The sequence below is a fragment of the Camarhynchus parvulus genome, unplaced genomic scaffold (genome assembly GCF_901933205.1).
Source record: "Camarhynchus parvulus unplaced genomic scaffold, STF_HiC, whole genome shotgun sequence".
Taxonomy (NCBI): domain Eukaryota; kingdom Metazoa; phylum Chordata; class Aves; order Passeriformes; family Thraupidae; genus Camarhynchus; species Camarhynchus parvulus.
The window spans coordinates 33,126-60,971 of NW_022148424.1; the positions used below are offsets into that span (position 1 = coordinate 33,126).

At 55.2% G+C, this 27,846-nt stretch overlaps 1 protein-coding gene across 1 annotated transcript in view; it reads left to right on the forward strand.

Moving 5' to 3' along the window:
• The window catches only part of LOC115916739 (chromodomain-helicase-DNA-binding protein 8-like), a 58,976-nt gene that overhangs the window by 7,521 nt on the left and 23,609 nt on the right, over window positions 1-27,846 (forward strand). The window contains 22 exon segments of the mRNA XM_030970478.1: window positions 2-43; window positions 2,630-2,698; window positions 2,787-2,842; window positions 4,559-4,676; window positions 5,745-5,828; window positions 7,748-7,885; window positions 8,583-8,704; window positions 10,167-10,410; window positions 11,857-12,033; window positions 13,317-13,460; window positions 14,942-15,197; window positions 18,385-18,598; window positions 19,709-19,904; window positions 20,895-21,062; window positions 22,193-22,273; window positions 22,613-22,705; window positions 23,903-24,013; window positions 24,871-24,930; window positions 25,058-25,190; window positions 25,259-25,313; window positions 27,292-27,437; window positions 27,720-27,812. Of these exon segments, the coding sequence (XP_030826338.1) occupies window positions 2-43; window positions 2,630-2,698; window positions 2,787-2,842; window positions 4,559-4,676; window positions 5,745-5,828; window positions 7,748-7,885; window positions 8,583-8,704; window positions 10,167-10,410; window positions 11,857-12,033; window positions 13,317-13,460; window positions 14,942-15,197; window positions 18,385-18,598; window positions 19,709-19,904; window positions 20,895-21,062; window positions 22,193-22,273; window positions 22,613-22,705; window positions 23,903-24,013; window positions 24,871-24,930; window positions 25,058-25,190; window positions 25,259-25,313; window positions 27,292-27,437; window positions 27,720-27,812 (2,800 nt within the window).

The following is a 27,846-nucleotide window of genomic DNA, read 5'->3' on the forward strand; positions in this document are numbered from 1 at the left end:
CGGCCCGGGACGCGCGCTGCTGCCCTCCATGCAGTTCTTCGTGGTGGGTGGCCTTCCTCTTCCTCATCCTCATCCTCGTCCTTGCCATCATCCTCATCTTCATCGTCGTCATCTTTGTGACCTTCCATCTTGTTCACCTTGGTTGTGTTCTTCATCGTCTCCATGTTCCTCACCCTCCATGCAGTTCTTCGTGGTGGGTGGCCTTCCTCTTCATCTTCCTCATCATCCTCATCCTCGTCTTTCCCATCATCTTCATTCTCCTCATCTCCCTCAGCTTCTTCTTCATCTTTGTCATCTTTGTCATCTTTGTCATTTTCCATCTTGTCCTTCGTTGTGTTCTTCATCGTCTCCTTCATCTTCCTCACCCTCCCTGCAGTTCTTTGTGTTGGGTGGCCTTCCTCCTCATCATCCTCATCCTCGTCATTCCCATCATCCCCATCTTCTTCTTCATCATCATCGTCATCTTTGTCACCTTCCGTCTTGTCCATCCTCGTTGTGTTCTTTGCCATCTCCTTCATCTTCCTCACCCTCCGTGCAGTTCTTCGTGGTGGGTGGCCTTCATCTTCATCTTCCTCATCCTCATTATCCTCATTCTCATCATCCTCATCTTCTTCATTATCGTCATCTTTCTCACCTTCCATCTTGTTCACCTTCATTGTGTTCTTCATCGTCTCCTTCATCTTCCTCACCCTCCATGCAGTTCTTTGTGGTGGGTGGCCTTCATGTTCTTGATCATCCTCATCCTCGCTCTCTTCATCTCCCTCAGCTTCTTCTTCATCATCGTCATTTTTGTCAACTTCCATCTTGTTCACCTTTGTTGTGTTCTTCATCGTCTTCTTCGTCTTCCTCACCTTCCATGCAGTTCTTCGTGGTGGGTGGCCTTCATCTTCATCCTCATCATCCTCATCATCCTCATCATCCTCATCCTCATCCTTCCCATCATCTTCATCCTTCCCATCATCTTCGTTCTCCTCATCTCCCTCAGCTTCTTCTTCATCATCGTCATCTTTGTCACCTTCTACTTTGTTCACCCTGGTTGTGTTCTTCATCGTCTCCTTCATCTTCCTCACCCTCCATGCAGTTCTTTGTGGTGGGTGGCCTTCATCTTCATCCTCCTCATCCTCATCATCCTCATCATCCTCATCCTCATCCTTCCCATCATCTTCGTTCCCATCGTCGTCTCCCTCAGCTTCTTCTTCATCGTCGTCATCTTTGTCATTTTCCATCTTGTCTATCTTCGTTGTGTTCTTTGCCATCTCCTTCATCTTCCTCACCCTCCCTGCAGTTCTTCGTGGTGGGTGGCCTTCATCTGCTTCATCATCCTCATCTTCATCCTGGTTCTCCTCATCTCCCTCAGCTTCGTCTTCATCGTCATCTTTGTCACCTTCCATCTTGTCCATCCCCGTTGTGTTCTTTGCCATCTCCTTCATGTTCCTCACCCTCCATGCAGTTCTTCGTGGTGGGTGGCCTTCCTCATCATCATCCTCATCCTCATCCTTCCCATCATCCTCATCTTCTTCTTCATCTCCCTCAGCTTCTTCATCATCGTCATCTTTGTCATTTTCTACTTTGTTCACCCTGGTTGTGTTCTTCATCGTCTCCTTCATCTTCCTCACCCTCCATGCAGTTCTTCGTGGTGGGCGGCCTTCCTCGTCTTCATCATCCTCATTGTCACCTCCTCCATGCCCCTGACCTTCATCCCCAGCGTCTTCAGCACCTTCTCCATCTCCTTAACCTTCATCCCCATCATTGTCCTCCTCATCTCCTCCACGACCTTCATCTTCTCCACCGCCTTCATCCTCCTCATGTTCACCGTCTCCGTGACCTTCATCCCCATCATCTTCAGCACTGTCTCCATCTCCATGACCTTCATCCCCATCATCTTCAGCACCTTCTCTGTCTCCGTGACCTTCATCTCCATCATCCTCCTCCTCCATCTCCATGACCTTCATCCCCATCATCTTCAGCACTGTCTCCATCTCCATGATCTTCATCCCCATCATCCTCCTCACTTCCTCCATCCCAATCCTCCTCCTCCTCACCTCCTCCGTGACCTTCATCCCATCATCCTTCTCCTCATCTCCTCCATCCCCGTGACCTTCATCCCTACCATCCTCCTCCTCCTCCATCCCCATGACCTTCACCCCATCGTGCTCCTTCTCCATCTCCACGACCTTCATCCCCATCCCATCCCCATCATCATCTTCCTCATCTCCTCGTCTCCTCCACGACCTTCATCCCCGTCATTCTCCTCGTGTTCGCCATCTCCATGACCTTCATCCCCATCGTCTTCATCACCTCTTCCATCTCCATGATCTTCTTCTCCATCATCCTCCTCACCCTCATCTCTTTTATTTCCATGACCTTCATCCCATCCTCCTTCTCCTCATCTCCTCCGTGACCTTCATCCCCATCATCCTCTTCATCTCCTCATCCCCACGACCTTCATCCCACGATCCTCCTCACCCTCCATGACCTTCATCCCCATCATCCTCCTCTATCTCCGTGCCCTTCCTCGCCCTCACCCTCCTCCTCCTCATCTCCTCCATCCCCATGACCTTCATCATCTCCCCCCTCCTCCGTGCCCTTCCTCACCCTCCTCCTCCTCCTGCTCCTCGCGTGTCCCCAGGAGAACCCGAGCGAGGAGGACGCGGCCATCGTGGACAAGGTGCTGGCCATGCGCGTGGTCAAGAAGGAGGTCAGTGCGGCCGGGGGGCGGGGCGGGGTCGCCTGCTGACCTTCCTCATCCTCCTCACCATCACCATCGTCTTCCTCACGTCCCGCAGCTGCCGTCGGGACAGCTGGCGGAGGCCGAGGAGTTCTTCGTCAAGTACAAGAACTAGTGAGTGCCGGGCGGCCGCTCGCGCTCACTCGCGGTCATTTATGGTCACTTGCGGTCACTTGGGGGTCATTTATGGTCACTCGGGGTCACTCGTGGCCACTCGCGGTCATTTATGGTCACTCGGGGTCATTTGGGGGTCATTTGGGGTCATTTATGGTCACTCGGGGTCACTCGGGGTCATTTATGGTCACTCGGGGTCACTCGCGGTCATTTATGGTCACTCGCGGTCACTTGGGGGTCATTTATGGTCACTCGGGGTCACTCATGGCCACTCGCGGTCATTTATGGTCACTCGCGGTCACTCGGGGTGACTCGGGGTCATTTATGGTCACTCGCGGTCACTCGCGGTCATTTGGGGGTCATTTGGGGTCATTTGGGGTCACTCGCGGTCAGTTGCAGTCACTCGGGGTCACTCGCGGTCACTCGCGGTCAGTCGCAGTCACTCGGGGTAACTCGGGGTCACTCAGGGTCATTTTGGGGTTACTCGCGGTCACTCGCGGTCATTTATGGTCACTCGCAGTCACTCGGGGTCACTCGCGGTCATTTGGGGTCACTCGGGGTCAGTCGCGGTCACTCGGGGTTGTTTGGGGTCACTCGCGGTCACTCCGGGTCACTTGTGGTCATTAGTGGTCATTTGTGGTCACTCGCAGTCACTCAGGGTCACTCGGGGTCACTCAGGGTCATTTTGGGGTTGTTTGGGGTCACTCGCGGTCACTCACGGTCATTTATGGTCACTCGGGGTCACTCGGGGTCACTCGCGGTCATTTTGGGTCAGTTTCGGGTCGTTTGGGGTCATTTATGGTCATCAGTGGTCAGTTGTGGTCACTCGGGGTCACTCGGGGTCACTCTGGGTCACTCGTGGTCATTTGGGGTCACTCGGGGTCACTTGTGGTCACTTGTGGTCATTCGTGGTCACTTGTGGTCACTCGGGGTCACTTGTGGTCACTTGGGGTCACTCGTGGTCATTTGGGGTCAGTTTGGGGTAATTTGGGTCATTTTGGGGTCATTTTTGCCCATTTTGGGCTCATTTGGGGTCGTTTTGGGCTGGTTTTTGGGCATTCCGGGGTCACTTTTTTGGGGTATTTGGGGTCGGTTTTGCTCTTTTTGGGGCGGTTTCTGGGTGGCCCCGTCTGATTGGCTGTCCCGGCCCGGGGGGCGTGTCCCCGGCCTGGCCCCGCCCCCAGCTCGTACCTGCACTGCGAGTGGGCGGGTCTGGGCCATTTTGGGCCATTTTGGGCCATTTTGGGCATTTTGGGATATTCCAGGGCGGTTTTTGCTCATTTTGGGGCATTTTGGGTCGTTTTGGGCCATTTTGGGCCATTTTGGGCCATTTTGGGCATTTTGGGGCGGTTTTGGGGTATTCCAGGGTGGTTTTTGCTCATTTTGGGCCATTTTGGGTCGTTTTGGGCTGGTTTTTGGGCATTCTGGGGTCGCTTTTTTGGGGCTGTTTTTGGGGTTGTTTTTGCCCATTTTGGGGCAGTTTGAGGTGGTTTTGGGGTTCATTCTGGGGCATTTTGGGGCAGTTGTTTTGGGCAATCCAAGGTCATTTTTTGGGTCATTTTGGGGCGGTTTTTGCTGATTTTCGGGTCATTTTGGGGCGGATTTTGCTGATTTTGGGGCGGTTTTGGGGCGTTTTTTTGTGCATTTTGGGGGTGGCCCCATCTGATTGGCTGTCCCGGCCCGGGGGGCGTGTCCCTCACCTGGCCCCGCCCCCAGCTCGTACCTGCACTGCGAGTGGGCGACGATCGCGCAGCTGGAGAAGGACAAACGGATCCACCAGAAACTGAAACGCTTCAAGACCAAAATGAACCAAATGCGGCATTTCTTCCACGAGGTTCGGGCCCGAAAACGGCGGCTTTGGGGAAAAATGGGGTTTGGGGGGAAAAATGGGGTTTGGGGGGAAAAATGGGAATTTTTTTGGGGAAAAATAGGGGTGTTTTTTGGGGAGAAATCGGGGGTTTTTGGGGAAAAATGGGAATTTTTTGGGAAAAAATGGGGTTTTTTGGGGGGGAAAAATGGGGCTTTTTTCGGAAAAAATGGGATTTTTTTTTTAAAAATAAAGGTGTTTTTTTGGGGAAAAAATGGGGTTTTTTTGGGAAAAATGGGGTTTTTTGCGGAAAAATGAGGGTTTTTTGGGGGAAAAAAGGGAATTTTTTTGGGAAAAAATGGGGTTTTTTGGGGGAAAAAATGGGGGGTTTTGGGGAAAAAATTGGGGTTTTTTGGGGAAAAAATGGGGTTTTTGGGGGGAAAAGTGGGGTTATTTTTGGGAAAAAAGGGAATTTCTTTGGAAAAATTGGGGGTTTTTTTGGGGAAAAAATGAGGGGTGTTTTGGGGAAAAAATGGGGTTTTCTTGGGGAAAAAATGGGGGTTGTTTGGGGGGAAAAATAGGGGTTTTTGGGGGAATATTGGGGTTTTTTGGGGAAAAAAATGGGGTTTTTTGGGAAAAATGGGTTTTTTGGGGAAAAATGGGGTGTTTTTGGGAGGAAAAATGCGGGTTTTTTGGCAAAAAAATTGGGGATTTTTGGAGAGAAAATTGGGGTTTTTTTGGGGAAGAAATTGGGGTTTTTGGGGCAAAATGTTTTTTTTTTTGTTGGGAAAAATGGGGTTTTTTTGGGGAAAAAATACGGGATTTTTGGGGGGAAAATTGGGGATTTTGGGGGGGGTAAGTGGGGATTTTTGGGGCAAAATTTGGGAATTTGGGGGAAATTTAGGGATTTTTGGGGAAAAAATTGGGGATTTTGGGAAAAAATTGGGGATTTTGGGGGGAAAATTGGGATTTTTTTAGGAAAAAAATTGGGGATTTTTGGGGGAAAATTTGGGGATTTTTGGGGGGAAGAGCAGGGACCTGGGGGCGAAGGAGAATTTGGGGCGAAAAGGGAGGATTTTGGGGTTTGCCCGGCAGGATGAGGAGCCCTTCAACCCCGACTACGTGGAGGTCGATCGGATCCTGGACGAGTCGCACAGCGTGGACAAGGACAACGGCGAGGTCAGCGCGGAAACGGGGCGGAAAACGGGGATTTTGGGGGCGGGAACCAAAACTGGGGCCAAAAACGGCGGTTTTGGGGGTGGGAACCAAAACTGGGCAAAAACCGGCGGTTTTGGGGGTGGGAATCAAAACTGGGCCAAAATGGCGGTTTTGGGGGTGGGAACCAAAACTGGGCAAAAACGGCGGTTTTGGGGGTGTAAGAAACTAAACATTGGGGAAAAAACGGGGATTTTGGGGTGTTAAAATCCTAAATTGGGGAAAAAAATGGGATTTGGGGGTGGGAACCAAAACTGGGCCAAAAATGGCGGTTTTTGGGGGTGGGAACCAAAACTGGGGAAAAACCGGGGATTTTGGGTGTTAGAAACTAAAAATTGGGGGAAAAACGGTGGTTTTGGGGGTGGGAATCAAAATTGGGGAAAAAATGGGGATTTGGGGGTGCAAGAAACTAAAAATTGGGGAAACAATTGGGATTTTTGGGTGTTAAAATCCCAAAAATTGGATAAAAAATATGGGGATTTTGGGGTGTTAAAATTCCAAAATTTGGGTTAAAAAAACGGGCATTTTGGGGTGTTAAAATCCCAATTTGGGGATTTTTTTGGATTTCTTTGTGGCAGGATCCAAAAATTTGGGGGTTTTCACGGAATTTGGGGCGTTAAAACCCCAAAATTGGGGAAAACGGGGATTTTGGGGTGGGGGAACCCCAAAATTGAGAACCGCAAATGGTGTGGTGTTAATATCCCAAAAATTTGATTTTCGGGGGTTTTGGGGTTGTAAAACCCCAAAATTGGAGATTTTTATGAATTTCCTGGTGGTAGAACCCCAAAAATGGAGATTTTTATTGATCTTTTGATGGTAGAACCCCAAAATGGGAGATTTTTTAGGATTTTGGGGTTTTAAAACGCCCAAATTCGGGATTTTCATGGATCTTTTGATGGTGAAACCCCAAAATTGAGGATTTTGTTGGTCTTCTGCTGGTAGGTGCCCCAAAATTACCTTTTCAGGAATTCAGAACTCCAAGATGGGAGTTTCGTGGATTTTCCAGCTGGTGTTACCTGTCTATTTTGGGGTTTTAAACCCCAAAATTTGGGATTGTAATGGACTTGCATGGATTTTGTGGTGGTGAAACCCCAAAATTGAGGATTCTTGTTGGTTTTGCTGTGGTGCCTTTACCTGTCCAGTGCCCAGGTGTGTTACCTGTCTAGGTGTGCCCAGGGGTCAGTTACCTGTATCCAGGTGTGCCCAGGTGTGACTCACCTGTTCAGGTGTTCCCTCCCCAGCCCGTGGTGTATCACCTGGTCAGGTGTGGGGTCAGTTACCTGTCCAGGTGTATCCAGGTGTGAGTTACCTGGCAGTTACCTGTACCTAGGTGTGCCCAGGTGTGAGTTACCTGTCCATGTATGAGGTCAGTTACCTGTGCAGGTGTATGCAGGTGTCAGTTACCTGGCAGTTACCTGTATCCAGGTGTGCCCAGGTGTATCCAGGTGTCAGTTACCTGTATCCAGGTGTGTTACCTGACTCACCTGTCTCACCTGTGCAGCCCGTGGTGTATTACCTGGTGAAGTGGTGCTCATTACCAGGTATCGAGGTGTCAGCACCTGGGGGCTGCAGGAGGGCTCACCTGGCAGTTACCTGTATCCAGGTGTCAGTTACCTGAGCACGTGTGTCCCCCGTGCAGCCCGTGGTGTATTACCTGGTGAAGTGGTGCTCATTACCATACGAGGACAGCACCTGGGGGCTGCAGGAGGGCTCACCTGGCGGTTACCTGTATCCAGGTGTATCCAGGTGTCAGTTACCTGACAGTTACCTGTCCAGGTGTGCCCAGGTGTATCCAGGTGTCAGTTACCTGGGGCTGCAGGAGGGCTCACCTGGCGGTTACCTGTATCCAGGTGTGTTACCTGAGCAGGTGTGTCCCCCCGCAGCCCGTGGTGTATTACCTGGTGAAGTGGTGCTCGCTGCCGTACGAGGACAGCACCTGGGAGCTGCAGGAGGACGTGGACGAGGCCAAGGTGGCCGAGTTCAAGCGGATCCAGGCGCGGCACCCCGAGCTCAAGAGACAGGTGAGGCCACGCCCACGCACAGGTGAGCCACGCCCACTCCCAGGCGAGCTCTGCACCTTTACAGGTGAGCCACGCCCCTGTACAGGTGAGATCTGCATCACCACCTGGCTCACCTGGCTCACCTGTATCTCACCTGTCTCACCTGTATCTCACCTGTATCACGTTTCACTTGCATTTTACCTTACCTGTAACTCACCTGTATGATGTATCTCACCTGTGTCTCACCTGTATCTCACCTGTATGACATTTCATTTGTATTTCGCCTTACCTGTAACTCACCTGTATGATGTATCTCACCTGTGTCTCACCTGTGTCGCCTGTGTCTCACCTGTAACTCACCTGTACATTACCTGTATGTTATCTATGTCTCACTTTTATCTCACCTGTGTCTCACCTGTCCCACCTGGCTCACCTGTATGATATTTCAGTTGCATTTAACTTTACCTGTAACTCACCTGTATGATTTATCTCACCTGTGTGTCTCACCTGTCCCTCACCTGTCCCTCACCTGTATGACTCATTTCACTTGTATTTCCCTTGTATTTCATTTTACCTGTGTCCCACCTGTATGATGTGTCTCACCTGTGTTTCACCTGTGGCTCACCTGTGTCCCACCTGTGTCTCACCTGTGTCTCACCTGTCCTACCTGGCTCACCTGTGTCTCACCTGTGTCTCACCTGTGTCTCACCTGTTCCAGCCCCGCCCCCAGGCCGGCGCCTGGAAGAAGCTGGAGGCGTCGCACGAGTACAAGAACCACAACCAGCTGCGGGAATACCAGCTGGAGGGCGTCAACTGGCTGCTCTTCAACTGGTACAACAGGTGAGCTCACCTGGGCACAGGTAAACACACCTGGGAACAGCTGGCGAATGGGAAAACACCTGGGACAGGTGAGGGTATCGGCTCAGGGAATACCAGCTGGAGGGCGTCAACTGGCTGCTCTTCAACTGGTACAACAGGTGAGCTCACTTGGGGCACAGGTAAACACACCTGGGACAGGTAAATACACCTGGTGCAGGTAAATACACCTGGGACAGGTGAGGGTATCGGCTCAGGGAGTGTCAACTGGAGGGCGTCAATTGGCTGCTCTTCAACTGGTACAACAGGTGAGCTCACCTGGGCACAGGTAAATACACCTGGGAACAGCTGGGGAATGGGAAAACACCTGGGACAGGTGAGGGTATCTGCTCAGGGAGTGTCAACTGGAGGGCGTCAATTGGCTGCTCTTCAACTGGTACAACAGGTGAGCTCACCTGGGCACACCTGGGGCAGGTAAATACACCTGGGACAGGTGAGGGTATCGGCTCAGGGAATACCAGCTGGAGGGCGTCAATTGGCTGCTCTTCAACTGGTACAACAGGTGAGCTCACCTGGGCACACCTGGGACAGGTGAGAACACCTGGTCTGTTACATATTCTGGGTTCCAGGTGCAAGTTACCTGTCCCAGGTGCATCTCAGGTGTATTCTAGGTGTAAATTACCTGTGCCAGGTGTATCCCAGGTGCACCTTACCAGTCCCAGCTGTGCCTCAGGTGTGCTTTACCTGTGCCAGGTGAATCTCAGGTGTACCTTACCTGTCCCAGGTGTATCTCAGGTGCACCTTACCTGTCCTAGGTGTATGTTACTTGTCCCAGGTGTATCTTAGGTGTGCGTTACCTGTCCCAGGTGTATGTTACTTGTGCCAGGTGTACGTTACCTGTGCCAGGCGTGTCTCAGCTGTCTCACCTGTGTCGCACCTGTCCCTCAGGCACAACTGCATCCTGGCGGACGAGATGGGGCTGGGCAAGAGCAACCCCTGTCCCTCAGGTGTACCTTACCTGTGCCAGGTGTACGTTACCTGCGCCAGGTGTATCTCAGGTGTACCTTACGTGTGCCAGGTGTACCTTACCTGTGCCAGGTGTATCTCAGGTGTACCTTACCTGTGCCAGGTGTACCTTACCTGTGCCAGGTGTATCTCAGGTGTACCTTACCTGTGCCAGGTGTACATTACCTGCCCCAGGTGTACCTTACCTGTGCCAGGTGTATCCCAGGCATAAGTTACCTGTGCCAGGCGTACGTTACCTGTGCCAGGTGTATCTCAGGTGTACCTTACCTGTGCCAGGTGTACGTTACCTGTGCCAGGTGTATCTCAGGTGTACCTTACCTGTGTCAGGTGTACATTACCTGCCTCAGGTGTACCTTACCTGTGCCAGGTGTATCCCAGGCATAAGTTACCTGTGCCAGGCGTACGTTACCTGTGCCAGGCGTGTCTCAGCTGTCTCACCTGTGTCGCACCTGTCCCTCAGGCAGAACTGCATCCTGGCGGACGAGATGGGGCTGGGCAAGACGATCCAGTCGATCGCGTTCCTGCAGGAGGTGCACGGCGCAGGTGTGCGCGGCCCCTACCTGGTGATCGCGCCGCTCTCCACCATCGCCAACTGGGAGCGCGAGTTCGGCACCTGGACGCACCTGAACACCATCGTGTACCACGGCAGCCTGGCCAGCCGGCAGATGATCCAGCAGTACGAGATGTACTGCAAGGACAGCAAGGTGAGCTCACCTGGGCAGGTGAAACATCCGTGATACACCTGTATTGTGTGTGTGACACACCTGTGTGGGGTTACTGACACACCTGTGCAGCCTGGCCAGCCGGCAGATGATCCAGCAGTACGAGATGTACTGCAAGGACAGCAAGGTGAGCTCACCTGGGCAGGTAAAACACCTGTATTGTGTGTGTGACGCACCTGTATGGGGGTCACTAATACACCTGTATGGGGTTGCTGACACACCTGGGAAGCAGGCAGGTGACCCAGCAGTACGAGATGTACTGCAAGGACAGCAAGGTGAGCTCACCTGGGCACACCTGTGCACACTTGTGTGCCCGTATTGTACATATAACACACCTGTATGGGGTTGTTGACACACCTGTGCACACCTGTACGGGATTAATGACACACCTGTACACATGCCAGTGTGCACCATGACAACCTGGCCGGTGATCCAGCAGCACAAAACACCCTCAGATGGCAGCCAGGTGAGCTCACCTGTGCACACCTGTACATATCTATAACATGCATGTACACGCCTGTAACACACCTGTACGCACCTGCACACGCACCATGGCGTACTGCAGAAGCCTAGGAGTGTGAAATGCTTTTGGAAGACAGCCAGGTGAGCTCACCTGTGCCACACCTGTCTTACCTGTGCTCACCTGTGCTCACCTGTACGGGGTCAGTGACGCAGTTCTGCACACCTGTGCTTACACCACACTGAACCACGTTGGCCCGGCAGGTGATGCAGCAGCACAAACGGCAGCCAGGTGAGCTCACCTGTGTCACCTGTGCACACTTGTATGGGACTAGTGACACACCTGTACACACACCAATGTGCACCATGGCAACCTGGCAGGTGATCCAGCCCCACAAAACACGCTCAAAGGCAGCCAGGTGAGCTCACCTGTCTCACCTGTGCACACCTGTATGGGACTAAGGGCACACCTGTGCACACACCCAGGCATACCATGACAACCTGGCAGGTGATCCAGCGGCACAAAACACTTTAAAACAGCAGCCAGGTGAGCTCACCTGTACTACCCTGTGCACACCTGTATGGGACTAGTGACACACCTGTGCCCACAGCAGGGTGTGCCATGACAACCTGGCAGGTGATCCAGCCCCACAAAACACGCTCAGATGGCAACCAGGTGAGCTCACCTGTACATGCCTGTGCACACCTGTATGGGACTAAGGGCACACCTGTGCACACACCAATGTGCACCATGACAGCCTGGCAGGTGATGCAGACCCACAAAACACGCTCAAATGGCAGCCAGGTGAGCTCACCTGTGTACACCTGTGCACACCTGTATGGGACTAGTGGCACACCTGTACACACACCAGGGTGTACCATGACAACCTGGCAGGTGATCCAGCGGCACAAAACACTTTCAAACAGCAGCCAGGTGAGCTCACCTGTGTCACCTGTGCGCACCTGCAGGGCCGGCTGATCCCAGGTGCGTACAAGTTCGACGCGCTGATCACGACGTTCGAGATGATCCTGTCGGACTGCCCCGAGCTGCGTGAGGTGCAGTGGCGCTGCGTGGTCATCGACGAGGCGCACCGCCTCAAGAACCGCCACTGCAAGCTGCTGGACAGCCTCAAGCACATGGACCTGGTCAGTGGCGCACCTGGGCGCACCTGGGGGGAAAAAGCAAAAAAATCCGGGTGAAAATCGGGTGAGAAACGGGGAAATTGGGGTCACACAGTGAGTCAGGATGCGGCACTGCAAGCTGCTGGACAGCCTGAAACACATGGAGCTGATCAGTGGCACACCTGGGCACTCACCTGGGCGGGGAAGCAAAAAAATCCGGGTGAAAATTGGGTGAAAAATGGGGAAATTGGGGTCACAGATGCCACTGCAAGCTGCTGGACAGCCTCAAGCACATGGACCTGGTCAGTGGCGCACCTGGGCACACCTGGGCACTCACCTGGGGGAAAAGCAAAAAAAACTGGGTGAAAATCGGGTGGAAAACAGGGAATTTGGGGTCACACAGTGAGTTAGGATGCGGCATTGCAAGCTGCTGGACAGCCTGAAACACATGGAGCTGATCAGTGGCACACCTGGGCACTCACCTGGGCGCTCACCTGGGGGAAAAGCAAAAAAACTGGGTGAAAATTGGGTGAAAAACGGGAGTTTTAGAGGGTTTGAGTTACGCTGGGCACAGCCTCAGATAACATGGAGCTTTGGGCTCATACCTGGGCACACCCTGGGCACTCACCTGGGGGAAGAAAAAAACAGGGTGAAAATCGGGTGAAAAACAGGGGAATTTGGGGTCACACAGGGAGTTTATTGCAAGCTGCTGAAGCCTAAAACAGGGTTATCAGTGGCAACCTGTTACCTGGGCCCACCTGGGCCTGGGATAACAGAAAATCTGGGTGAAAATTGGGTGAAAAACGGGTGAAAAATGGTGGTTTTGGGGTCATCATGCACCTGGGACACACACGGCTGGACGCCTCAGCACAGCACCTGGTCAGTGGCACACCTGGGCACTCACCTGGGCACACCTGGGGGGGAAAAGAACAAAAACTGGGTGAAAATCGGGTGAAAAATGGGGGTTTTAGAGGGGTTTGAGTTACCTGGGCACACCTGGGCACTCACCTGAGGGGTTTGGGGTGATACCTGTGGGGTTTGGGGTCGCTGCAAGGTGTCTCACCTGTCTCTTGTCTTACCTGCATCACGTGTGTCTTAGCTGAGCCTCACCTGTATCACCTGTCCCTTACGTGTCCCTCACCTGTGTCACCTGTGTCACCTGCAGGAGCACAAGGTGCTGCTGACGGGCACACCTGTGCAGAACACGGTCGAGGAGCTCTCCAGCCTCACCTGTCTCAGTTTTATCTCACCTGTCTCAGTTATTTCCCCGTTTTTTCCCTCACCTGTCTCACCTGTGTCACCTGCAGGAGCACAAGGTGTTACTCACGGGCACACCTCTGCAGAACACGGTCGAGGAGCTCTTCAGCCTCCTGCACTTCCTGGAGCCCTCCCAGTTCCCGTCCGAGGCCGAGTTCCTCAAGGACTTCGGGGACCTGAAAACCGAGGAGCAGGTGAGGAGCGCACCTGGGCGCACCTGGGCGGGGTTTGGAACCTGAGCGGAGGCACCTGGGCAGGGATCGGGAGGGGTTTGGTGTTTTGTTGCGGCTTTATGGAGGAATTCGGGGCTCACCTGAGCATACCTGGGCACACCTGGGCATGGTCAAAACACGCCTGGGCACACCTGAGCACACCTGGACGGCTTGGGGACTCCAAGGGAGGCACCTGGGGAGGGCTGGGAGGTGTTTGGTGTCATAATATGGCTCGTCTGGGCACACCTGGGCACACCTGAGTGGGTTACAGATTTCCTGAGCCCTGCCCAGGTGTGACCAGGTCAGACAGGTGTGGCTGTAACTGTGTCCAGGTGAGACAGGTGTGGCCATAACTCATTGTAGCCACCTGTGGGTGTCTCCCACACCTTGTCCAGGTGCGACAGGTGTCTCCAGGTGAGGCAGGTGTCTCCAGGTGAGGCAGGTGTGGCTGTAACCACGGCCAGGTGTTACAGGTGTGGTTCTAATCACTCCCAGCTACTCTTGGGCACCTCCCACACCTTGCCCAGGTGTGACAGGTGTGACCATAGCCTCAGCCAGGTGTGACAGGTGTGGCCATAGCCTCAGCCAGGTGTGACAGGTGCGGCTGTAACTGTGTCCAGTGAAACAGGTGTGGCCCTAACTCCTTGTAGGACACCCCTCTCACCCTCCCAGGTGTGGCAGGTGTGTCCTTGTCTGTGTGCAGGTGCAGAAGCTGCAGGTGCTGCTGAAGCCCACGGTTGTTTATCTCACCTGCGTTATTTATCTGTCTCATTTGTTCCTTACCTGTCTAACCTGTTTTATTTACCTGTGTCAGTTGTCTCACGTGTTTTATTTACTTGTCTCGCGTGTTCCTTACTTGTTTCACTGTCTCACTTGTCTCACCTGCTTAATTTACCTGTCTCACCTGTCTCAGGTGCAGAAGCTGCAGATGTTGCTGAATCCCATGGCTGTTTATCTCACCTGTTTAATTTACCTGTCTTACCTGTTCCCTACTTGTCGCAGGTGCAGAAGCTGCAGGTGCTGCTGAAGCCCATGGCTGTTTATCTCACCTGTCTCACCTGTTGTATTTACCTGTATAGGTGCAGAAGCTTTTTTTTTTACCTGTTTCACCTGTCCCTTACCTGTCGCAGGTGCAGAAGCTGCAGGCGCTGCTGAAGCCTGGGGTTATTTCCCTTACCTGTCTTTATCCTGTGTCACCTGTGGGGGGGGGGCGTGTGAAACCCATGGTTATTTCCGTTACTTGTCTCACCTGTCCCTTAGGTGCAGAAGCTGCAGGCGCTGCTGAAGCCCATGGCTGTTTCTCTTACCTGTCTCACCTGTCTCACCTGTGCGGTGCAACGCTGTAGCGCTGCAGATGAGTGTTTCTCACCTGTTCTTTTACCTGTCCAGGTGCATGGCTACTGAAGCCCATGGCTGTTTCCCTTACCTGTCTCACCTGTCTCACCTGTGCTGTACCTGTGCAGGTGCAGAAGCTGCAGGCGCTGCTGAAGCCCATGATGCTGCGGCGCCTCAAGGAGGACGTGGAGAAGAACCTGGCGCCCAAGCAGGAGACCATCATCGAGGTGGAGCTGACCAACGCGCAGAAGCGCCTGTACCGCGCCATCCTGGAGCGCAACTTCGCCTACCTGGCCCGGGGGGCGGGGCACGGCAACGTGCCCAACCTGCTCAACACCATGATGGAGCTGCGCAAGTGCTGCAACCACCCCTACCTCATCAACGGTGAGCACACCTGGGCGCACCTGGGTACTGATAGATACACCTGGGCACACTTGGGCACACCTGGGTACACATAGGCACACCTGGGCACACATAGACACCTGGGCACACCTGCTCAACACCATGATGGAGCTGCGCAAGTGCTGCAACCACCCCTACCTCAACGGTGAGCACACCTGGGCATGGATAGGTACACATAGATACACCTGGGCACTCATAGACACACCTCGGCACACCTGGGCACACCTGGGTACACATAGACACACCTGGGTACACTTGGGTACTGATAGATACACCTGGGTACACATAGATACACCTGGGCACACCTGCTCAACACCATGATGGCGCACACATAGAGCACACCCCTACCACCTGCGGTGAACACACATGATGGAGCTGCCCTGGGCACACCCACCCTTACATCATAGGTACACAAGCTACACCTGGGCACACCTGGGTACTGATAGATACACATAGATAGCACACCTGGGTACACTGATAGATACACCTGGGCACACCTGCTCACACCTGGTGGACTGATAGATGCAACCACCCGGTACATCATAGATACACCTGGGCACACCTGGGCACTGATAGATACACATAGATACACCTGGGCACACCTGGGCACACCTGGGTACACCTGGGCACACCTGGGCACTGATAGATACACCTGGGTACACATAGATACACCTGGGTACTGATAGATACACATAGATAGCACACCTGGGTACACATAGACACACCTGGGCGCACCTGGGCACACCTGCGTACACCTGGGCACACATAGACGCACGTGCGCAACCACCCACACCTCGGCACACCTGGGTACACCTGGGTGACCTGGGTACTCATAGATACACCTGGGTACACTTGGGCACACCTGGGTACTGATACATACACATCGATACACATAGATACACCTGGGCATGGACAGGTACATCTGGGCACACATAGATACACCTGGGCACACCTGGGTACTCATACACACACATAGATATGCCTGGGCACACCTGAGCACACATAGGTACACCTGGGCACACCTGGGCATGGACAGGTACACCTGGGCACTGATAGATACGCCTGGGCACACCTGTCACGCCATGGGCACGCTTGAGCACCCCCTCTCGTACACCTGGGCACACCTGGGCACACCTGGGCACACATTACACGGGCACACAGATACACGCCTGGGCACACCTGAGCAGCACACTGAGCACACCTGGGCACACATAGATACACCTGGGCACACCTGCGCACACCGTGGGCTGCACGTGCCTGCAACCACACCTGGCCACACATTGATACACCTGGGCAGACAACCTAGGCACACCTGGGCACACATAGATACACCTGGGCACACCTGGGCACACCTGGGCACACATAGATACATTTGGGCACATAGATACGCCTGGGCACACCTGAGCACACCTGGGCATGCCTGGGCACACCTGGGCACACCTGGGCACACCTGGGCACTCATACCCGCACACAGACACGCCTGGGCACACCTGGCGACGTCCAGGCGCACCTGAGGCACACCTGGATGCACACAGGCACACCTGGAGATACCTGGACACAGGGATGTTCTCCTGAAGGTCTCAGAGATGGTTTGGTGGAACCGTTGATGGTGGTTGATGTTCTCCTGAGGTTCCTGTGGACGTTTGGTGGAACCAGGGGTGGTCAGGGGTGTTCTCCTGAAGTTCTCCGAGATGGTTTCATGGAACCGTTGATGATCAGTGGTGATCAGGGATGTTCTCATGAAGTTCTCAATGTTGGTTTTATGGAACCTGACGTTCTCCTGAAGTTCTACAGGTGTTTTATGGCTGTGAGTGCCAATGGCGGTTCCCGGAGGTTTTATGAACCAGGGGTGGTCAGGGATGGTACCACCATTGCCCTTTTCAGAGACGGTTTGGTGGAACCATTGATGGTGGTTGATGTTCTCCTGAAGTTCTTATGGGTTTTTTATGGAACTATGAGCGGTCAATGGCGGTCACTGGTGGTTTTGTGGAACCAGGGGTGGTCAGTGGTGGTCAGGGATGTTCTCATGAAGTTCTCAGTGTTGTTTTGATGGAACCATTGATGTTCTCCTGAAGTTCCTATGGGTGTTTTATGGAACTGTGAGTTGTCAATGGCGTCGAGGGCGGTTTTATGGAACCAGGGGTGGTCAGGGATGGTCACTGATGATCATTGATGGTCATTGATGTTCTCCTGAAGTTTGAATTCTTACGGGATTGGTCACCGCGTTCCTTAGTTTAGGGGGGGGTGGTATCCAGGGTGTTCAGTGATGGTCATTGATGTTCTCTGGAAGTTCTCAGAGATAGTTTGATGGAACCACCGGTGGTTATTGATGTTCTCCTGAGGTTCTTATAGGTGTTTTATGGAACCATTGGGGGTCAGTGATGGTTTTATGGAACCAGGGGTGGTCAGGGATGTTCTCCTGAAGTTCTCAGAGATGGTTTTGTTGGAACCATTGATGTTCTCCTGAAGTTCCTATGGGTGTTTAATGGAACTACGAGTTGCTATTGGTGGTTGTTGGAGGTTTTATGGAACCAGGGGTGGTCAGGGATGTTCTCCTGAAGTTCTCAGGGATGGTTTGTTGGAACCATTGATGTTCTCCTGAAGTTCCTATGGGTGTTTTATGGAACTATGAGTTGCTATTGGTGGTTGTTGGAGGTTTTATGGAACCAGGGGTGGTCAGGGATGTTCTCCTGAATTTCTCAGGGATGGTTTGATGGAACCATTGATGGTGGTTGATGTTCTCCTGAAGTTCCTATGGGTGTTTTATGGAACTATGAGTTGCCAATGGCGGTCGCTGGAGGTTTTATGGAACCAGGGGTGGTCAGGGATGGTAACCACCATTGCCCTGAATTTTTCAGAGATGGTTTGATGGAGCCATTGATGGTGGTTGATGTTCTCCTGAAGTTCCTATGGGTGTTTTATGGAACTATGAGTTGCCAATGGCAATCGCTGGAGGTTTTATGGAACCAGGGGTGGTCAGAGATGTTCTTATGAAGTTCTCAGAGATGGTTTGATGGAACCATTGATGGTGGTTGATGTTCTCCTGAAGTTCCTATGGGTGTTTTATGGAAGTATGAGTTGCCGATGGCAGTCGCTGGAGGTTTTTTGGAGCCAGGAGTGGTCAGCGGTGAAGCCGAGGGTCTCACGTGTCCCTGGCCTGGTCCCGCAGGTGCGGAGGAGCAGATCGTGGCGGAGCTGAGGGCCTCGCTGCCCGCGCTGCCCGCGCCCGAGCTGGCGCTGCAGGCCCTGGTGCGCTCGGCCGGCAAGCTGGTGCTGCTGGACAAGCTGCTGCCGCGGCTGCGCGCCGGCGGCCACAAGGTGCTGGTCTTCTGGCAGATGGTGCGCTGCCTGGACATCCTGGAGGACTACCTCATCCAGAAACGGGGGTTCGGGGGTAAAAAACGCGGTTTTGGGAAAAAATGGGGGAAATTGGAAAAAACAGGAAAAATGGGGGTTTTGGGAAAGGGAATGGGCAGCGTTGGAGCTGGAGGTCCACCTGGACATCCTGGAGAGCTGCCTCATCCAGACATTGCGGGGCTTTGGGGGGAAAAGCTGGGATATTGGGAAAAATGGAAAAAAATGGGGAAAATCGGAAAAAAAGCAGAAAAAAATGGGGAAAATTGGAGAAAAAATGGGGGAAATGGGGGAAATGGGGGTTTTGGGAGAAAAAACGTGACCTGGAGGTCCACCTGGACATCCTGGAGAGCTACCTCATCTGGAAACGGTCAAGGTTTGGGGGGAAAAGGGGGGTTTTGGGAAAAAATGAGGAAAAAAACAGGAAAAAATTGGGAAAACAGGGGCTTGGGTGTCCTGGAGCTCCATGGAGAAGGTTTGAGGGACACTTGAGACGTCCTGGAGCTCCATGGAGAAGGTTAGGGGACCTTGGTGGGTTTTGGGATCTTCACGGAGAACTCGTGGGAGTTTTGGGACCTCGTTGTCCCACAGGAGAAGGTTCTGCCCACTCCGAGGATCTGCAGAACCTCCTCAGGAGCCTTTTGGCTCCTCAAGGTTCTCCAAGAAGGTCTTGGAGGTCCTTGGTGGCTCTTCCACACCCAGCACGGGTTCTGGACGTGGTCATTGGGCTTGGGGACCTTCATGGGGAGAAGCTTGAGGACTTTGAGGATCTCAGTGTCCTGTGGAGGAAAGTTCTGTTCTCTACCAGAACTTCCACTTTGAGGTCCTCAAGGTTCTCCAAGAACCTCCTGGAGGTCCCTGGTGGTTCCTGCACACCCAGCAGAGGTTCTGGACGTGGTCATTGGGCTTGGGGACCTTCATGGGGAGAAGCTTGAGGACTTTGAGGACCTCTGTAGTATGGAAGGAGGTTTTGTCCTCTACCAGAACTTCCACTTTGAGGTGCTCAAGGTTCTCCAAGAACGTCCTGGAGGTCCCTGGTGACTCCTGCACACCCAGCAGGGGTTCTGGACGTGGTTATGGAGCTCTGGAGCTCCCCGGTGGCCGCGATGACCGCGGTGAGCGCTGCGTGTCCCCCCCAGGTACCCGTACGAGCGCATCGACGGGCGCGTCCGGGGCAACTTGCGCCAGGCCGCCATCGACCGCTTCAGCCGGCCCGACTCGGACCGCTTCGTGTTCCTGCTGTGCACGCGGGCCGGCGGGCTGGGCATCAACCTGACGGCGGCCGACACCTGCATCATCTTCGACTCCGACTGGAACCCCCAGAACGATCTCCAGGTGAGGGCGCGGGGGGCGCTTGGGTGGCGGGGTGGGGTCTGCTCAGGGTTTGGGGTGGTGGGATGGGGTCTGCAGATGGTTCAGGGTGGTGGGATGGAGTTTTGGGGTGGTGGGATGGGTTCTGCAGAGGGTTCAGGGTGGTGGGATGGAGTTCTCCGAGAGCTGGAGAACATGGGATAAGGTCTACCAAGGGTTTTGGGGTGATGGGTTGGGGTTTTGGGGTGGTGGGATGGGGTCTGCACAGGGTTTGGGGTGGTGGAATGGGGTCTGCTGATGGTTTGGGGTGGTGGGATGGGGTCTGCACAGGGTTTGGGGTGGTGGGATGGAGTTCTCCGAGAGCTGGAGAACATAGGATGAGGTCTACCAAGGGTTTGGGGTGGTGGGATGGGGTCTGCTGATGGTTCGGGGTGGTGGGATGGGTTCTGCAGATGGGTCAGGGTGGTGGGATGGGTTCTGCAGAGGGTTCGGGCGGTGGGATGGGGTCTGCAGAGGGTTCGGGTGGGATGGGGTGTGCAGATGGGCCAGGGTGGTGGGATGGGTTCTGCAGAGGGTTCAGGGCAGTGGGATGGGGTCTGCAGAGGGTGCGGTGGTGGGATGGGGTTTGGGGGTGGTGGGATGGGTTCTGCAGATGGGTCAGGGTGATGGGATGGGGTCTGCAGATGGTTCGGGGTGGTGGGATGGGGTTTTGGGGTGGTGGGATGGGGTCTGCAGAGGGTTCAGGGTGGTGGGATGGGTTCTGCAGATGGGTCAGGGTGATGGGATGGGTTCTGCAGATGGTTCGGGGCGGTGGGATGGGGTTTTGGGGTGGTGGGATGGGGTCTGCAGAGGGTTCAGGGTGGTGGGATGGGGTCTGCTGATGGTTTGGGGTGGTGGGATGGGGTTTGGGGGTGGTGGGATGGGGTCTGCAGAGGGTTCGGGGTGGTGGGATGGGTTCCACCAGGGCTCTGAGGTCCCGGGGTGGCCCCGCCCGACGTCCCCGTGTCCCCCCAGGCGCAGGCGCGGTGCCACCGGATCGGGCAGAGCAAGGCGGTGAAGGTCTACCGGCTGATCACGCGCAACTCGTACGAGCGCGAGATGTTCGACAAGGCCAGCCTGAAGCTGGGCCTGGACAAGGCCGTGCTGCAGTCCATGAGCGGCCGCGAGGGCTCCATCGCCGGGGTCAGCCCTGGGCTGGGCTGGGCTGGGCTGGGGGGGACACCACCAGGGGCTGGGGGAGCCACAGTTGAGCTTCTCCAGGTTCTCCAGTTGAGCTTGTCCAGGTTCTCCTAAAGTTGAGGTTCTCCAAAGTTGGGCGTCTTCAAGTTCAGCTTTTCAGAGTTGAGGTTCTCCACGGGCTGAGGTTCTCCAGTTTGAGGTTCTCCAAGGTTTGAGGTTTTCCAAGGGCTGAGGTTCTCCAGGCTGAGGTTCTCCAGTTTGAGGTTCTCCAGTTTGAGGTTCTCCAAGGGCTGAGGTTCTCCAGTTTGAGGTTCTCCAAGGTTTGAGGTTCTCCAAGGTTTGAGGCTCTCCAGTTTGAGGTTCTCCAAGGTTTGCGGTTGCCCAAGGCCTGAGGTTCTTCAAGGGCTGAGGTTCTCCAGGGGCTGAGGTTCTCCAAGGTTTGAGGTTCTCCAGTTTGAGGTTCTCCAAGGGCTGAGGTTCTCCAAGGTTTGAGGTTCTCCAGTTTGAGGTTCTCCAGGTTAACGCTCTCCAAGCTGAGGTTGTCCAACGGCTGAGGTTCTCCAAGGTTTGAGGTTCTCCACGGGCTGAGGTTGTCCAAGGGCTGAGGCTCTCCAGGTTAACGCTCTCCAAGCTGAGGTTGTCCAAGGTTTGAGGTTCTCCAAGGTTTGAGGTTCTCCAGTTTGAGGTTCTCCAAGGTTTGAGGTTCTCCAGGCTGAGGTTCTCCAAGGTTTGCGGTTGCCCAAGGCCTGAGGTTCTCCACGGGCTGAGGTTCTCCACGGGCTGAGGTTCTCCACGGGCTGAGGTTCTCCACGGGCTGAGGTTCTCCAGGGGCTGAGGTTCTCCAAGGTTTGAGGTTCTCCAAGGTTTGAGGTTCTCCAGGGCTGAGGTTCTCCAAGGTTTGTGGTTCTCCAGGGGCTGAGGTTCTCCAGTTTGAGGTTCTCCAGGGGCTGAGGTTCTCCAAGATTTGAGGTTCTCCAGTTTGAGGTTCTCCAGTTTGAGGTTTTCCAAGGGCTGAGGTTCTCCAGTTTGAGGCTCTCCAGTTTGAGGTTCTCCATGGGCCGAGGTTCTCCAGTTTGTTCTCCAGTTTGAGGTCCTCCAAGGTTTGCCACGCCCCCCCGCCTGCGGTCCCCCAGATCCAGCAGTTCTCCAAGAAGGAGATCGAGGGCCTGAGGTTCTCCAGTTTGAGGCCCTCCACGCGCCGAGTCATGGACAAGGTTTGAGGCTCCAAGGTTTGAGGTTCTCCAAGGTGAGGATATCGAAGCAGATCCTCCGTTTGAGGCGCTCAGTCACCACGGGCATCATCTGCAGTTTGAGGCAGGGGCTGACGTTCTCCAAGGTGAGGCCCACGGGGTGCTGCAGAAGGTCCAGGAAGGTTCCTGGAGCAGGTAGAGGTTCCAAAGCCAGGTCTAGGTGGACTTTGGCGGTCTCAGAGAAGATCCAGGTGGGTCTAGGTGGGTTCAGGTGGTCTTTGGTGGTCCTACAGAAGATCCAGGTGGTTTTCAGTGGTCCTAGAGAAGATCCAGGTGGGTTCAGGTGATGTTTGGTGGTTCTAGAGAAGGTCCAGGTGGGCTTTGGTGGCCCTGGAGAAGATCGAGATGAGTTTTGGTGGGTTCAGGTGGACTTTGGTGGTCCTAAAGAAGATCCAGGTGGGTCTAGGGGGACTTTGGTGGTCCTAGAGAAGATCCAGGTGGGTCTAGATGGACTCTGGTGGTCTTGGAGAAGATCCAGATAGGTTCAGGTGATGTTTGGTGGTCCTGGAGAAGGTCCAGGTGGGTTTTTTTTTGTGGGTTCAGGTGGGTTTTGATGGTTCTAGAGAAGATCCAGGTGGGTCTAGGTGGGTTCAGGTGATCTTTGGTGGCCGTGGAGAAGATCCAGGTGGTCTTTGGTGGTTCTAGAGAAGATCCAGGTGGGTCTAGATGGACTCTGGTGGTCTTGGAGAAGATCCAGATAGGTTCAGGTGATGTTTGGTGGTCCTGGAGAAGGTCCAGGTGGATTTTGGTGGGTTCAGGTGGGTTTTGATGGTCCTAGAGAAGATCCAGGTGGGTCTAGGTGGGTTCAGGTGATCTTTGGTGGCCGTGGAGAAGATCCAGGTGGTCTTTGGTGGTTCTAGAGAAGATCGAGGTGGGTCTAGGTGGAGTTTGGTGGTTCTAGAGAAGGTCCGGATGGGTTTTGATGGGTTCAGGTGGTCTTTGGTGGTCCTGGAGAAGATCCAGGTGGTTTTTGGTCCTAGAGTAGATCCAGGTGGGTCTAGGTGGGTTCAGGTGATCTTTGGTGGCCCTGAAGAAGATCAAGGTGGGTCTAGGGGGACTTTGGCGGTTCTGGAGAAGGTCCAGGTGGGTCTGGATGGACTCTGGTGGTCTTGGAGAAGATCCAGATAAGTTCAGGTGATGTTTGGTGGTCCTGGAGAAGGTCCAGGTGGATTTTGGTGGGTTCAGGTGGGTTTTGATGGTCCTAGAGAAGATCCAGGCGGGTCTAGGTGGGTTCAGGTGATCTTTGGTGGCCGTGGAGAAGATCCAGGTGGTCTTTGGTGGTTCTAGAGAAGATCGAGGTGGGTCTAGGTGGACTTTGGTGGTTCTAGAGAAGGTCCAGATGGGTTTTGATGGGTTCCGGTGATCTTTGGTGGTCCTGGAGAAGATCCAGGTGGGTCTAGAGGGACTTTGGCGGTTCTGGAGAAGATCCAGGTGGGGCTGGGTGGGGCTGGAGGAGGTTCAGATGGGTCTAGGTGGGTTCAGGTGGACTTTGGTGGTCCTACAGAAGATCTAGGTGGGTTTAGGTGGGCCCTGGAGAAGATCCAGGTGTGCCCAGGTGTGCCCAGGTGCGCCATTGTCCTCTCCCCACCCCAGGCCAGCTTCGTGGCCTCGGAGAACCGCACGGACATCGCGCTGGACGACCCCAACTTCTGGCAGAAGTGGGCCAAGAAGGCCGACCTGGACCTGGAGCTGCTCAACAGCAAGGTGGGACACCTGGGCAGGGGGGACACCTGGGGGGACACCTGGGCAGGGGCGGGGTCAGCTTGGTGTGGCCACTTTGGTGGGCACACCTGGGTGTGGTCACCTGGGTGTGGCCAGCTGGGTGTGGTCACTGTGGTCACCTGGTGGTCACTGGCCATTGAGTACTGACCACTCAGAACACGTTGGTGATGGATGCGCCATGGGTTTGGTCACTTGGCGGTCACTTGGTGGTCACTGACCACTGACCACTGACCACTCAGAACACGTTGGTGATGGACACGCCATGGGCTTGGTCACCGTGGTGGTCACTTGGCGGTCACTCATCACTGACCACTCAGAACACGTTGGGGTTGGGCACGCCATGGGTTTGGTCACTTGGCGGTCACTGAGTGCTGACCACTGACCACTCAGAGCAATGTGGTCATCAACGCTCCTTGAGTCCGCAAGCAGACTGACCACTCGAGCACCTGGGTGGGGTCACCTGGCCATGGTCAGATGGTCACCTGGTGGTCACCTGGTGGTCGTGTGATGGTCACCTGGAGTGACCACTGTCTTGTCCACTCAGAACACCCTGGTCATCGACACCCCGCGTCCGCAAGCAGACTGACCACTTGAGCACCTGGGTGGGCTTGGGTGGAATCACCTATGTGTGGTCACTGTGGTCACCTGGTGGTCACCTGGTGGTCACTGACCTCTGGTCATTGTCCACCCAGAATGCTCTGGTCATCAACACGCCGCGTGTCCACAAGCAGACTGACCACTTGAGTGTTTGGGTGGGGTTACCTGGGCTGGTCAGATGGTCACCTGGTGGTCGTGTGATGGTCACCTGGAGTGACCACTGTCCACCACTGTCCATTCAGAACACTCTGGTCATCGACACCCCTCGGGTCCGCAAGCAGACTGACCACTTCAGCACCTGGGTGGGGCTGGGTGGAATCACCTGTGTGTGGTCACTGTGGTCACCTGGTGGTCACTGACCGCTGACCGCCGGTCACTGTCCACTCAGAACACCCTGGTCATCGACACGCCGCATGCGTCCGCAAGCAGACTCGCCACTTCAGCACGCTGCGCGACGATGACCTGGTGGAGTTCTCGGACCTGGAGAGCGACGAGGACCTGGAGCGGCCGGACCGGGCCACGCCCGCCCGGACACGGCGCGGCGGCCACCGGCCAGCACGGCGCACCGCGGCCAGCACGGCGGTCAGCACGGCGCTCCGGCCGCTCCGGCCAATCCCCCCGCGCCGGCAGCGCCGTTCGGCAGGAGCGACTGCGTGCGCGTGGAGAAACACCTGATGGTCTACGGGTGGGTGTGGCACACCTGGGACACCTGGGGCAGCTGGGGACACACCTGGGGGGTACAGGGACACACCTGATGGTCTACGGGTGGGTGTGGCACACCTGGGAACACCTGGGGCACCTGGGGGGACACCTGGGGCAGCTGGGCACACCTGATGGTCTATGGATGGGTGTGGCACACCTGGGACACCTGGGACACCTGGGGCACCTGGGAGCACACCTGGGGGGTACAGGGACACACCTGATGGTCTACGGGTGGGTGTGGCACACCTGGGCACACCTGGGGGGGACAGGGACACACCTGATGGTCTGCGGGTGGGTGTGGCACACCTGGGCACACGTGGGGCACCTGGGGGGACACCTGGGGCAGCTGGGGACACACCTGATGGTCTATGGATGGGTGTGGCACACCTCGGGACACACCTGGGGTGGGCAGGTGGCATTTGGTGATCTTCTGTGGGTCAACGTTCTTCTTTGATGTGTTGTCGTCTCCATTGAGCGTTGCTGACCCGGTTGGCGCCACGTTGGTGTTGTTGACTCTCCATTGAGCGTTGGTCCTGTTGACCCCATGTTGGTCTCATTGACCCTCCACTGACCGTTGACCCCATTGAGCCAATGTTGACCTCATTGACCCTCCACTGACCGTTGACCCCATTGACCCAATGTTGACCTCATTGACTCTCCATTGAGGGTTGGTCCCGTTGACCGTCCAGTGACCCCATTGACTCCGTGTTGACCCCGTTGACTCTCCGTTGGCCGTTGGTCCTGTTGACCCCACGTTGACATCACTGACCCCCCATTGACCCCATTGATCTCCCATTGACCCCCCATTGACCGCATTGGTTCCCCATTGACGCCATTGACCCCATTGACCTCATTGATCCCCCGTTGACCCTCCATTGACTCGATTGGCTTCTCATTGATGCCAGTGGCTCCCCATTGATCCCGATGACCACTCATTGACGCCATTGATCCCCCATTGATCCCCCGTTGAGCCCATTAATTCCGCGTTGTCCCCATTGGCTCTGCATTGATCCCTCATTGACCCCATTGTTCCCCCTTCGATTCTCTGGGCTTCCAGTTGACCCCATTGGTTCCACATTGACCCAATGGACCGCTCACTGACCCCACTGACCGCTCACTGACCCCACTGACCGCTCACTGACCCCACTGACCACTCACTGACCCCACTGACCGCTCACTGACCATTCAGTGACCCCAATGACCGCTCACTGACCCCACTGACCGCTCACTGACCCCACTGACCACTCACTGACCATTCAGTGACCCCACTGACCACTCACTGACCCCACTGACCGCTCACTGACCATTCAGTGACCCCACTGACCGCTCACTGACCCCACTGACCGCTCACTGACCATTCAGTGACCCCACTGACCGCTCACTGACCATTCAGGGACCCCACTGACCGCTCACTGACCCCACTGACCGCTCACTGACCCCACTGACCGCTCACTGACCATTCAGTGACCCCAATGACCACTCACTGACCCCACTGACCGCTCACTGACCATTCAGTGACCCCGCTGACCATTCAGGGACCCCACTGACCACTCACTGACCCCACTGACCGCTCACTGACCATTCAGTGACCCTGCTGACCACTCACTGACCCGACTGACCGCTCACTGACCCCACTGACCACTCACTGACCCCACTGACCACTCACTGACCATTCAGTGACCCCACTGACCATTCAGTGACCCCACTGACCGCTCACTGACCCCACTGACCGCCACTGACCACTGGTCATTCACAGGTGGGGCCGCTGGCGCGAACTGGCCGCCCAGGGCCGCTTCAAGGACCATTCCTGTGACCCCACTGACCACTCACTGACCATTCAATGACCCCACTGACCATTCAGTGACCCCAATGACCGCTCACTGACCCCACTGACCGCTCACTGACCCTGCTGACCACTCACTGACCCCGCTGATCACTCACTGACCAGTGGTCATTCACAGGTGGGGCCGCTGGCGCGAGCTGGCCGCCCAGGGCCGCTTCAAGCGCCGCGTGTCCGAGCGCGACGTGGAGAGCCTGGGCCGCGCCATCGTGCTCTTCTGCCTGCGGCACTTCCGCGGCGACGACGGCACCCGGCGTTCGCGTGCGCGCTGCTGAGCCCCGGACACAACAACGGCCGGGCCAGGACTATGGCCGGACAGCAGGGTGAGTGACCGGTCAGTTCAGGGCACTTTGGGTCACTTTGGGGTCATTTCATGGGGATTTGGGTCACTGACGGCACCCGCGCGTTCGCGTGCGCGCTGCTGAGCCCCGGGCACAACAACGGCCGGGCCAAGGCCATGGCCGGACAGCAGGGTGAGTGACCGGTCAGTTTGGGTGGGTTTGGGTCACTTTGGGTGGGTTTGGGTCACTTTGGGTGGGTTTGGGTCAGTTTGGGTCACTGACGGCACCCGGCCGTTCGCGTGCGCGCTGCTGAGCCCTGGACACAACAACGGCCGGGCCAGGAGCGTGGCCGGACAGCAGGGTGAGTGACCGGTCACTTTGGGTGGGTTTGGGTC